The sequence below is a fragment of the Anopheles stephensi genome, chromosome 3 (assembly GCF_013141755.1).
Source record: "Anopheles stephensi strain Indian chromosome 3, UCI_ANSTEP_V1.0, whole genome shotgun sequence".
NCBI classification, from domain to species: domain Eukaryota; kingdom Metazoa; phylum Arthropoda; class Insecta; order Diptera; family Culicidae; genus Anopheles; species Anopheles stephensi.
Genome location: NC_050203.1, coordinates 68,504,399 through 68,516,911, shown reverse-complemented (window position 1 = coordinate 68,516,911; position 12,513 = coordinate 68,504,399). Strand labels below are relative to the sequence as shown.

At 47.1% G+C, this 12,513-nt stretch overlaps 4 protein-coding genes across 5 annotated transcripts; 2 read left to right on the top strand and 2 right to left on the bottom strand.

The window, feature by feature from the left end:
* Positions 1-60: 60 nt before the first annotated feature.
* Positions 61-2,305, bottom strand: LOC118511230 (cryptochrome-1). The gene is made up of 2 exons (XM_036054065.1): positions 1,953-2,305; positions 61-1,887 (listed from the first exon to the last, which is right to left on the bottom strand). The coding sequence occupies exons 1-2, from the start codon at positions 2,189-2,191 to the stop codon at positions 465-467; spliced, it is 1,662 nt and encodes a 553-aa protein (XP_035909958.1). The 5' UTR covers positions 2,192-2,305; the 3' UTR covers positions 61-464.
* A 53-nt stretch (positions 2,306-2,358) lies between these two features.
* LOC118511232 (serine/threonine-protein phosphatase 2A activator-like) lies at positions 2,359-3,832 on the top strand. Its single transcript, XM_036054069.1, has 3 exons — positions 2,359-2,516; positions 2,585-3,093; positions 3,157-3,832. Exons 1-3 carry the CDS (start codon positions 2,504-2,506, stop codon positions 3,670-3,672), a joined length of 1,038 nt encoding a protein of 345 aa, XP_035909962.1. The 5' UTR covers positions 2,359-2,503; the 3' UTR covers positions 3,673-3,832.
* A 52-nt stretch (positions 3,833-3,884) lies between these two features.
* Positions 3,885-5,018, top strand: LOC118511234 (probable NADH dehydrogenase [ubiquinone] 1 alpha subcomplex subunit 12). Its single transcript, XM_036054071.1, has 4 exons — positions 3,885-4,078; positions 4,184-4,361; positions 4,671-4,755; positions 4,826-5,018. Exons 1-4 carry the CDS (start codon positions 3,984-3,986, stop codon positions 4,897-4,899), a joined length of 432 nt encoding a protein of 143 aa, XP_035909964.1. The 5' UTR covers positions 3,885-3,983; the 3' UTR covers positions 4,900-5,018.
* Positions 5,019-5,025: 7 nt separating this feature from the next.
* On the bottom strand, positions 5,026-10,013 carry LOC118511229 (CD109 antigen-like). 2 transcript variants are annotated; one of them, XR_004906123.1, is made up of 9 exons: positions 9,853-10,013; positions 8,264-9,788; positions 8,044-8,196; positions 7,839-7,978; positions 7,474-7,769; positions 5,825-7,413; positions 5,605-5,758; positions 5,423-5,537; positions 5,026-5,369 (listed from the first exon to the last, which is right to left on the bottom strand). XR_004906123.1 is itself a non-coding variant. In XM_036054064.1 (8 exons), the coding sequence occupies exons 1-8, from the start codon at positions 9,915-9,917 to the stop codon at positions 5,500-5,502; spliced, it is 3,960 nt and encodes a 1,319-aa protein (XP_035909957.1). In that variant the 5' UTR covers positions 9,918-10,013; the 3' UTR covers positions 5,029-5,499. The 2 variants fall into 2 exon arrangements, 1 of the variants encoding a protein (XP_035909957.1); XM_036054064.1 differs by having other exon boundaries at positions 5,029-5,537.
* Between the last annotated feature and the right edge of the window lie 2,500 nt (positions 10,014-12,513).

The window sequence follows — 12,513 nt, the reverse complement described above, 5'->3', positions numbered from 1 at the left end:
CAAACATTCTGGTGCTTTTTTAAATTAATTGATTATTTCTCAAATTCCAAAGAAACAAAGCATGGTTTCGTAGTTTATTTTGTTTTAGTGTGTTTTTTCCTTAAATAGAAAATAAGTAACTTTCCCAAATTGGAGGAAAATGAAGGAAAATGCCCGGATAATTATACCAACAGTAATTTAATACTTTTGAACAATTGTTGGTGTTGAAACCGTTTTTCTTCTCTCTCATGCAGCTGAGAGGCTAAGAGAGACTTCGAGTCCTTGGAGGAGTTGCTTGGGCGTAATACGTGTTTGTAAGTAAATTATCATTTTTAGACGTCAGCCCTCGCTTATTAAGGTCTTAAACCGTTTAGGTAGTACACACAATTACTTTGTGACGAAATACTTAACACTCACCTAAGAGATTATCCTGAGTATTACTGGCAGTTTGTATTAATAATTATGTGAGCTTCGCTTGCGTTGTTTTACTTCTTTTTCAAGAACTTTTCAATGGTGGCTTCCAGCTTTCGTTTCTTCGGAGCGGCACTGCTCTTTGCCGACGATGATGAACTCGCTGGACGCTTTTTTCCCGGCGTGCTGGCATCCGGTGCACTGTCCCCGTCCAGGTCGGTCTCTTTCTGTGCTTTGTTACGTTTGTAAGCGGCAGACATGCGTTGAATGTTCACCTTCGAAATGTCCTCGTGCACAACGATCCGCTTCGGATAATCCTTCCCTATGATGCAACCGAGCTTTTTTTGCGTTTCGAGATTTGCCTTCCACGGTTCGTAGATGATTCCGGCCGGGAAGCGTGCCAGTTCCGGGACGTACTTGCGGATAAACTTGCCCTCCGGATCAGTCTTCTTGCCAAAAGCTACCGGACTGTAGACGCGGAAGAATTGGTGAAAGAACGCGGATGCCGACAGCCACATCCAGTTGCCCGCGTTTAGCGCCCAATCGGCATCCAGCAGCAGTTCCTCGAAAACACGCTGCCCTTCTTCCCACGAAATCCACAGGTCGCCACGCGTTAGGAAACATGCGACGGCGTGACGGGCAAGATGATGTATCCATCCTTCCTGGCGTAGTTGGCGCATGATCGCATCGATGAACGGATAACCCGTCCGCCCATGGGTCCACGCTTCCAGGTGGTCCTTGTTAGTGTCCCAGTCGATCTGCATGCAGACACCGTTGCCGACCATCTTGTCGAAGTTGGGAGTTACCGCTGCCACGCAGTAGTAAAACTCGCGCCACATTATCTGCCCGATCAGCGATACCGGTGGCTGCGAATGTTTCTGTCCTTTGATAGTGTCCGATATCCGGCTGTAGAAGAGTCGCACGCTTAGGCAACCGAACTTCAGGTACGGACTCAGAACCGTGGTCGATGGTTCGAGTGAATTTGGGGACGTGTTCGGCTTTTCGAAATTGCACACCCATGCCTTACGACCGAGCACTTCTTCCATCCGGCGCAAGGATTCCGTTTCACCGCCGGGAAATTTGCATTCGCTCATCGTACCTTCATCCACACCCAGTTCCTTCATCGTTGGAGGATCGTAGCAGGCGGGATTTTTGCGTTCCTCCTTATCCGATTCGGGTGCAGCGCATTTAGCGGGAAGTTTCGATGGTGCCGGTAGCACCGGAGGTATTTTGCAGGCCGACGCCAGTGTTGCATACCGTTGATAGGTGAGTGGTGGCTTGCCAGCGTTTTTCTTCACGATAGCTTCGGGGTCGAATATGGTGTGAGATTTTTCCACGTGAATTTCCACACGGTGCTTCTTTGCCTGGTCTTCGACAGTTTTGTCTCGCTTCACTGCGTACGGTTCGATGTCGTGCTCGTAAGTAAGCAACGATACGTTCCATTCGGTGAACAGCTTTGGGAATACTTCCACCGGATTACCACGTACCACGTAAAGCCTGGCGGACGGTATTCATGAGAGAGTATAATGAAACGCAATTTTCAGGCTTGTACAGCTTCTTACCTCGAGTTAATGGAGCGTAAATTTTTATCCAAATCTACCAGCGTTTGCTGCAAAAATCGCCACCGATTGGAACCAACGCGCAGCCACTTGCGTATGCCCGGATCTAGCATAAATATTGGCCGCAAGCAGTATTTGGCGGGATTTTCTCGCACCTTGTCCACGGCTACCGTCAGCGCGGGATTATCATGGATGCGAAGTCCTTTTCGGAACCAGTGCACGATGGTTTCGCGTTTGGCCATCACGGAATGCCGAAGTGCAGCGCGAAGATTCACTTGTGGCGGAATTTAAAACGGTTTAAAAATATGACGAAATACACAAAAACCACATGTCAGGCGAGATCATAACAATCTAGAGCACGTTCACTGAGCAGGTTTTTGTTGTCGGTTGTCAAAGTTCACAGCACCACTCTGCGAACGCGCTCCACCTTTTGAAGTTTTGACAGGCTGGACGACCTTGACGGCGCACAAACAAAAATAAAACATCCAACTTCAGCCACAGCGTTGAAAAGTATTTTCTAGACCGAAAGTAGCGATTAAAACCAGTAAACCGAAATGTCTGAGAGTGGTAAGTAGGTTCGAAACGCTCCAGCGGGAGAAGAATTAAGTGATGTTTGTGTATCGTGTATTGTGCAGGTGCTGATGGCGAACCAAAGCAAGAGTTTGTGGTGCCTCAAAAGCTGGTCAAATCGAACGCGGATATGGAGATGTGGAGAATGTCCGAATGCTATTACGATCTGTTGGGATTCATTAGCAGCATGTGCGAAGCGTTGCAAGGTACTCGCAACAACCAGCAGCTGGTGATGCCACCGGTGGTTGAAAAACTGATGAAGGTTCTAGATCGATTGGAGCAGCTGGCAATTGAAACTCCGCCGGTTGATCAGCCGGCCCGGTTCGGAAACGTTGCGTTCAAGAGCTGGCATCAAAAGATGCAATCGGAAAGCATGCAGCTCATTACCGATGTACTGCCGGATCCGCTGAAACACGCAAGCAAGGAGGTTTGTGTGTACTTTGTTGACTGTTTCGGCAATCCGACGCGTATCGATTACGGTACCGGGCACGAGTTGGCTTTCATCATGTTTCTGATGTGCTTGTTCAAGATCGGTGCTTTCGAGCGTAAAGATGAAGTAGCTGTTGGCTTGAAGGTAACACAGCAGCACGGCTTGGAGGAATGCAGTTACTAACAGAACGTTCTTTACCTTTCACAGCTGTTCATGAAGTACATCATCCTGGCGAGAAAGCTACAGGTGACGTACCGCATGGAGCCGGCCGGCAGTCACGGTGTGTGGAGTTTGGACGATTTTCAGTTCGTGCCCTTCATCTGGGGTAGTGCGCAGCTGTCCGTCAACAGTCCCATCGACACCTCACAGTTTGTGGAGGAGAAATATATCGCCAAGTACAAAGATGAGCTTATGTTCGTGGGTTGCATCGACTACATACAGCAGGTGAAGACGGGCAACTTTTACGAGCACTCGAATCAGCTGTGGAGCATCAGCGCCGTTCCGCAGTGGTCCAAGATCTGTACGGGACTGATTAAGATGTACCAAAAGGAGGTGCTGTCCAAGTTTCCCGTCATTCAGCACGTATACTTTGGCTCGATACTGACGCTTAAAACGATTAAACTGGGCACCACGCTGCCCAATCCGAGGCTGGGCATGGTTCCACGGCAACATGCACCGGCAGTGCCGGCACCTCCCAAGTTTCCCGCTGGCGATGGAATGTGATAAACAACTGTGTATTAGTTTGTGATTGTTCGAAGAATGATAACATATTGAAAATGACGGCCCTTGGTTGCGTTGGCATTAATCGATTGTGAAACAATACGTAAATTTGTGAAAAAGAAATAAAAATTAAAATAACAAACGTTTGCATCAAGCCACGGTAGAATGCACCCTTGAAGTGTGTGTTGACGTTTCCGAATCAAAATGTCATTTTGACAGTTCCTCGATCAAAATATCGTTCTCGGGTGAAGGAGCATCGGAAAGAAAATTTGTTATCTTTTCGCCGACCACTTTCTGTGTTTCCTCGGCACAAAATGGCTCGTTTCGTAGGTTTGGATAAGCTGGGCAAACTGTTCAACTATGTCCGTGACAATGGCGGCATCCGGGCCAGTTTGTACAAGCTGTACAGGTGAGTTAACGGCCGAAAATCAACTTATGTAACAGAGCCAGCGTGCGGCACTGCCAACACCAACACGAACCATCAAAACAAACCATCTTTTGCGATCGTTTTCAGAATGGATGAGATGAAATCGGGCCGTCTGGTCGGTGAGGACAAGTACGGTAACAAGTACTACGAGGATCCGTCCCAGTTTTACGGCCGTAACCGTTGGGTAGAGTACGCAGCGCACTGGAACCTGGAGTACGATGGTTCTCAAATTCCGGCGGAATGGTTCGGTTGGATGCACTACAAGGTAAGGGTTGGGTGGTTTGTGGGGTGAAAACTAGTGATAGGTCATACGACTCTTTTCACGGAGCGACCCGGAGTATAGGAATCGAGTCCAGAACTCATTGCACCCACGGGCAGACCCGGTTCCATGGGTTGATCCGAACATACGGGCCGTACTAAATCTCCGTAGCTGTTATAGTGCGTCCTGTGTACCGGAGAGACGGACCAGATAAGATTCTATGCCCGGTCTTGCTGTGCCGCATGTTCCGAACCTCCAAACCAACCTCTCGATTGAACAAGCATTCAAATCACTAATATCACCTTCCTATTCCAGACTGATCTGCCACCGAATCGGGATGGAAACCGCCCTCACTATTCGTGGATGATCGATCATAGTGAAAATGTGTCCGGTACTAAAGGTAAGGAAAATTTGGACCTAATCAACAACTCGGAAGCAGCTAAAGCAATATCTTTCGTTCCTTATTACAGATGCCTACATGCCGTACTCAACGACCCGCCCGAAGGTTGAAGCATGGGATCCGAAAAAGTCGCTACCGAAATAAGTCGTGTGTGAAACGTGTGCGTTAAATCAATATAAAAGCTTGTAGAAGGTTGTACATAAGTGGCTTCTGAAGACACTATCGATGGTTAATACAGCTGTCCGAAACTAATGCTAGCAAGAGATCGTGTTGTGAAAAATGTTTTCTGCTATTCTTTTGGTGGTTTATTACATATCACTTCTACAAAGCTTCCCTCAAGTTGTATAATTTGAACGAGATCCCGATTCCGCGCACGTTAGTTTGAGTTTGACTAATTCTTAGCGATAAACAATGTAAATCCCTCCAATTTGGCGAAAATGACGAAAAATGAGTTCTTCAACCTGCGAGTAGACTTCACTACTTATTCAAATTTGTTAGTTATAATTTCAAATAAGTAATCGGCCGTCCTCCCGTTCGCAAGACTAAGTATCTAGCTAAATCAAGAAATGGCAAGGCAATGGCAAGTTAAGACCTCTTGAGGCTCCGGTTCTAATCGAATTTACTGTTATACTTTACTGTTATAACTAACGATTTAAATATGGAAAATATTTCTTTCCCCCATTTTTTGTTGTTTTTATTCTGTTGTTTCATTACAACTATCAAATATAAGTCCTATGTTCCTTGTCAGGCTTGAGTACCCATCTGCTTGAATGCAACATTGGCTGTAATAGTAGAGAATAGTCAATTAAAGTTAAAGTTATAACGCCTCAGACGGCTCAGAATACTTACACGCATCAGTAACATCAAACACCTTAATAGTTCCCGGCAGCTGCCGAGTTTCCACGTTCCGCCGAAAGCCGGTCACATTGAAGCATCTCTGCTGTACGCCAATCTCTTCGAACGTAATCGACAGTTGTGTTTCATCGTTTCTCAGCACGGTAGTCTAGCGGGTGGAACCGTTAATGTACAGCAAATCTATCGTCGTATCTTTCAATTTTTCAACACTTACCACCACATCATCGCGTTGACTCAACTCATCCACACTGTCGTCCAGTGCGATGTACCCGGTTGGGAACGAAATTTCGCACGTGACCATACGCGTCTTCTCGTAGAACCCTTTCGGCAGGAAGCGAATGCAAACGCGCCAATCGGTATAGTCCTCGTTGGAGGTGTCGTACCGATGCAGCTCGATGTCGAACTTTGCCGTTCGCAGCGTTACACTCTCCATGTAGCTGTAGTTAATTTCCATCGCACCCGAAATGGTGCCACTGATCGTGAAGCTTACCGATCGGGTTGCAGGCGGTAGCGTCAACACGTGGTTGCCGCTATCGTGGCGCAGTTCCTGACGAGCTAGCACACCAGACTTGCCACCTGCAATGATCGTCGCATTGTACCGCTTCTCCAGAAACGTGGTGTGCTTCGCATATTCTATCAGTGCACGGAGCGCGATATGAGAGTTGGGCGTAATGGCCGGTGTCGCACGACGGTACGGTTGTCCTTTGATCCAGTTCACTATCGGTGCTGCGTTAAACAGGTACTTCCTGGAGGTCATGAGCAGCAACGCGTATGCGGTTGCTTCCAGATCCGAAGCAGTTCCACCATTCCACCACATCTTCAGCCCGGAAGCACTTTGCACTTTGCGGTCCAACAGTTCACTCAGAATGTGCGATACTTGTTCGTCGATCAGGGCACGATTTTCCTTCCCAGTTGGGCGTGCTAAAGAAAATTGCAACACGTGTCCAACCAGCGCAAGATGGTGAGGTTCACGAAGGTTCACCGTGCCAGAAAGCAAATAGTTTCTTGCTTTATCGATAACGGAAACGAAGCGCCAGATGTGTTTCCTCGCTTCGAGAAACGCCAGCAACACGTGGGCAGTCTTTTCGACTGCTTTCACCCCATCTTGCTCATCTTCCTCGGTACAGAAGCGGCCATCGCTTGCCTGCTGTGTCTTTAACCAATCAAGAGCAGCTGCAATGGCACCCTCGACATCTGTACGGTGGAGATGTCTGTTGGAGGCGATTAGCGCTTGTACTGCAATGACCGTGTCCCAACACTTGGACGAGGGCGTATGCTGATCGGGAATGGTAAAGTAGCCATTCGTGTTGCTATACTCCAATATCTTAGTGGTCGATTCGTTGGCCATGCTTTCAGCGAGAGTCTTCCGCTCGGTCCACTCCAGCTTAGCTAGCTCCAGTACGTCCAGCGTCAGGGATGCCTTCATGCTCTCCGTACAGGGATCTGCTGGGACCAGCTTGTCGAGCAGTAAGCTTACCGGCAGTGAAGCAATCTGAAGCTGTTCGCGATGCAGCGACAGGGTGATCTTCTCCGATCCGCAATCAACCGTGCGCGGAATCGGGATCTTAACTTCGTCCAAACTTTCAGTCGAATTGTCGACGCTGAACAAACGCACGATACTACCCATTTGTTGTACACTCTCCGGTATGGTGCGAAGGATCGTTTCCGCCCTAGCGATTACGTTGCCTTCGGTGTAAGCGTTTGCTTTAAGCGTAATCGAGCCTAGCTTCCTGGGACGTATCAGGAACTCTGCACGCTGTACCTCGTTCGGCATCAGTCGACCGTACAAGATTTTGTGAGTAGCTAGATGGGTTTGGAGTAGGTGTTAGAAATGGTTACTAATGCTGATTGAAACATGCTCACCATCAGTACGTCCGGAGTTGTTGAGGAACTGGAACTCGTTGGCTCGGTTCAACAGCTCCACCAGCAGAAACTGCACCGTTTCGAGGCGATTGTTTACGATATAAACGTCGACCGTGACTGGTTCCAACTTTTTCGCCGAGTATGGGATGTGCAGGTAGATCTCCAGGTCCTGCTGACGTTGCCAGTGGATCGGTTCGGCGATACCGAGTCCTCGGGTAGGGCTAAACACGAATGCACTTACCGTCAGCTGGTTGATGTGTGGTGGAGGTTGGAATTGAAACGATGCCTTTTGATTGCTAAGAAGAAAGTGTCCTTATTAAGCAAGAACTTCATTGTGCTCATTGCGAAGCGTTGACCACACATACCTTGTAGTGCCTTCCTCCCAATGAAGTAAACGATTTAATGGCGTTGTTCCGATGGTGTCTTGTTGGCTGCCTGCCTCAAGCAGTTGGAGCGGCGCCATCACTATCAAGTCGTTGATGGACAGCGGGAAAACGTCTTCAGACTTTAAAGAAGCGAACGATTCGTTAGAAAACAGTTCTAGCTATTCCCATTAAGTGTCTCTGGTACCTCTGGATAGACCGATCCGTTGAACATGGACCGCGCATAGATGCTCTCCAACTGGTCTTCAACTAGCAAGCCCTCGTAAACTGCCATACCGACGCGAGATGAATCTCCTTTCGCGAATACCCTTATATCCGTACCATTCATATAGAGATTCACCTGACAAAGCACAGTAGATATGAGACCTTTACCATGTTTGTCCTAATTTAATAAAAACGAATATTACCCGACTAGACGGAGCAGGTTCCTGGTAAGGCGTCGACGCTTGCACTAACGTTCCTTCGAATCTCCCAAAAACGTAGACCCGCTTCACATCACCGGGTCGCACCAACGGTACGAAATGCTCGTGATAGTTTTGCAGCTCGCAGTAAATCAAGATTGGAATGTTTTCACCATTGTGCTTACGGATCACCGCCAGCACTCCGTCCATCGGATGGGACGATACGAGCGTGAGCGTGAACCCTTCCTTCTGTTCGTACTGGCTAGAACTCACAACCAGCACATGAATCTGGGGACTATAGGCTGGCTCGAGCGTTATGGAAGCGGACACATCCTCGTATCGCATCTCCACTGTTAGAAGCTCCGTAATGCTATCGGTAGCGAGTGACAGGATCGCCGTACCATCCCTATCCAACGATTGTACGAAGTTACGGCTAATGATTGAATCCTCGTTGTGGAACTTCACACTAACCGATACGCTCCTTTTGCTGTTGCTCAATTCTTTTAGTGGTTTCCCATTTGCTTTAGTCACTCTGATGAACAGGGTTGCATTCTGTCCGGGTGTAAAGTCAACCATCCTCAGCACCTCCAACTTGTACGATGATGGGTAAACTGGAATCGATCTGGCTTGACTGTAAACACGCTGAGTTAATCCATTCGTCGAGGACACTGAAGCGTTAATGTGAATAATCCTCTCGGCAGATGTGTCCCGGCTGGACATTATTTCATCCATCGGAATCATTACGATCTTGTTACCAGCAATGGGGGACGATCGCTCCACCCGCTGATCATCATCTCCCGATACGGTCAGGGTTAGTGTTCCACGGAGAGGCTTCCCGAACGTGTAGCTAGCTTCAACGGCAATCGCAATATGCGTATCTTGGCGTGTGATTAGTTCGTCAGTTTTGATCGCTATTTTGTGAATCGGAGCTGAATGTAGCATCACTTGAAACCGCTTCGATGTGGTCTGCTCTCCGATCGTCACCGTTAAGTTCCAATCGCCAATATCTCGATCATCGGCAAACAGATGCTGCCCACTGTAGATATCGCCCGGAGCGAGCCGACTGTCCCAGGATGCCACCGTGTGCTGTGATTCGTGGTGCAGCGCGATCGTCAGGTCGAACGGATGCTCACTCCTGGGGAAAGGCTTGTTCACTTCGTCCGTTAGTATGATGCGAAACTTTAGAAAGTCTCCCGGGGTATGTAAGGTGTCACTGAGTTGTATTAACACTTTAGGCTGCTGGGCTAGTTTAATTTGTCCCGTCAGACGTGCTTCGTCGGGAGTTTTCGAGGAGGTAACGATATCTAGCTGAATCGCTTCACGATCACTAGCGGCGTAACTCCATTCGGGTGGAATGAGGTAGAGCTGAACGTGCCTGGGATTAACGGTGGTGGTCACGATCACATCACCCTCCTCCAGCCCGATATTTTCTATCTCGAAAGTGCTGGCAGTGGTGTCCATGTTTGCCAGTATGATGCTCACATTATCGCTTCCAGCAGATGTCCAGGTTGTGAGGATGGAGATGTAATCGCTGGAAAAGGCCGTACAAACGCTTGTTATTGATATTGTAAATTTGGGCAAAATGTATCTCGTACCCTTCATCGGCTAATACGGCGAATGTACACAACACTACACAACAAATCGCCACCCGGGAGAACATTTTGCACACTCTCGCCTTTACGGCTAAAGGCTGAAGACTGAATGTCTTGAATGGTTCGAGCTGATAGGCTGGTCGGCTGGCTACATCATCGCCGAGGCGGGATTCCCCGGTGTCACTGGAGAGGTTATCGCTACATCCAGTAGCAATTACCGGTTCCGTAAGGCATTTGATGTACATACAGAATCAAGGAAGCCCTCCACAGTGTTCCTCGACTACGATGGATGTAATGCGGTTTGTTGATGTTTGAAAAAAAAGTTAGGTAACCCCCAGCTTTCGTTGAAGTCTCCATTGGAGAGATGCTCCTCCTAAATGCTGAATTGTGAATAATCTTTGATAGGGAATAGTCAAGTCTTGGAGTCCTCTTTAAGGTTCACTCATCTGCTCTGACTCATCAAGCAGGCAAGCAATCTTAGGGAAACTTTAGCTGAAAATACCCACAAGCACATGTCTTATTTATTGACAGCTCCCATTAGCCTCTCAAACAATAAATCACGCACGCGGACACCCTCGTCAATAGCCGGGTGGAGTTTTGTTCAGGAAAAAAGGAAACTAGCCACCATTAAGCTGCCGCTGGTCAAACGCAAGAATCGCAAGGGAGTCTTCTCCTGTGCGAAGAATGGACGAAGAATTGTAGCCCAAACAAGGCTACGGTTACGTTTGGTCAGTTGGCATAATGCTCCGAGAGAATTGTAACAGCAAACAGCAAATATTTGCTCGTCTTAAGATGTTTGCAGTACAAAGAGGAGTAGTCTCAGTGATTCGACATGTCTTGCCTTGTTTGCAGCGAAAAAACTGGTAATTGGTTAGGTAAATATGGTCTTTTGTAGCTTTTTCCTTTACTTGTTCTTCGATTTTTTCTCCAATAATTTCAAAATTACTAAGTCTATAGCATGAGATTTTCTAAACTTGTGATAGGAATACCGCATGAGGAATACCGCAAACTCCATTTACTCCACCACAAAACCGTGCCGCGTCAAACAGAAGGTTTGCACGCCAAAACCAAACAAGACGGCGTTTTCTAACTCCATCGCCAAAGTTAAACACATCATCGCGGCTTATGAGCTGGTGCCGTGGAACTGCATCTGTGCACCGTTTGGACTTTCTGCCGATTTGTCGAACGAAATTGTGGCCCGTGGCTTGTGAAGTGGTGCGTTTTTCGGCAGCACAAGCACACGGGCCGTGTGCTATATGTGTTTTCCCGCTCCCGTGGAGGCTGGGCCCACGTGTGAAAAACAATGCGAACTTTGGGCGACTGGAGTTTCCGGCAGTTGCAGTTGTTGTTTATTGCGCGATTTTGGGTTGCAAGTGTACTACGGACGGCCCAGTACGCTAACCGGTTCTACAACAAGCCTACTCCGCGAGCTGATGATTGCAGCCGACAGAGTGGTTCGAGATTATTTGAACACAACGACCACAACCACCGGGAATCGGTCTTGGCGGGAGTTGGGGAAGGATTAAAGCTTCTATTATCGAGTGAAAATTAAACAAGCAACTGGCACGGGGGATGCTATGTCGTACTAATCGGAGAGATGGGTTTCTGCTTCAGTGTGGCTTTGTGGGAAGATTTCAATTTTGTTGTTGAGAGATTTATTAAAATATCAACGCTTCTTTAGATTATCTCAGCTTTACTGATTCGTTTAGTAACGATTCACTAGAAATGGACGTGATCGACCATAGGTGTCCTTACATTGATGCTTGTTCAAAATCTACCATTAAAGCTCGCTCGCCTCCTAACAAAGAGCGCATTTACACGCTGATGCACCGTACAATGTGCTACGCAATGCGTACGGAGCGTTGGGAAATTTTCGGCAACATATCTTTTGTGAGAATCCGTTACGAATGAGCGCATGAATGAACGTGCCCGTGCTCCACACCAGTGCCATTGTAAGCGGATGTTTATTATGTGGAAGAAACCTTGAATCCCATTGTTAGCCGAAGAAGTCTGCTTTCGGAGCGTGGAATCGATTTTTGGTGGAGCACCTGAAGGAAGAATTGGCTCCAATGAGCCCCCGTTTTGTAGTATCGTAGTCGGGTGGGATTTTAAATTCAAGTGCAGTGCATCATTTCGATTGAACAATCGGATTCGGGATTTGTTTTGAAAATTATTGATTGGAAAACTGATATGAAGGTATTGAACGGGGAAGAGTTGTATATGTCTTAGGGAATCGAGAAATATTGCGAAACTGTTCGCCTATCTCCAGCTATCAGGCAGTTATGGAAGTAAAACAAAATAAATTAGTAACTGTAATCTAATTCAAATAAAAATCAAAATTTGTGTAAAAAATAATTGCTGAGCACACAATGCCTTGCTGTTGCCCAACCCTTCGCAATTTCTTAATCAATTTGACCTTTTTTAATTACCGTTCAAATTCTTGCAGCATTTAGCAATTTAAATCCGTTCGCTTCTGATACCTCGATTCAGCAACATTTGTTTTTATCCATAAATTAATTATTCTTTTTACTGTTCGAATCGTCAAGAGGCAGTCCAGTTGTATCCTAGAAAAAAAAATACCCAGAGTATTGATTTCCCGTTAAGGAGAATTGTGATCTGCAATAATAAAAAAATAGTAAAAATGCAATTTAACTGCATAAATTA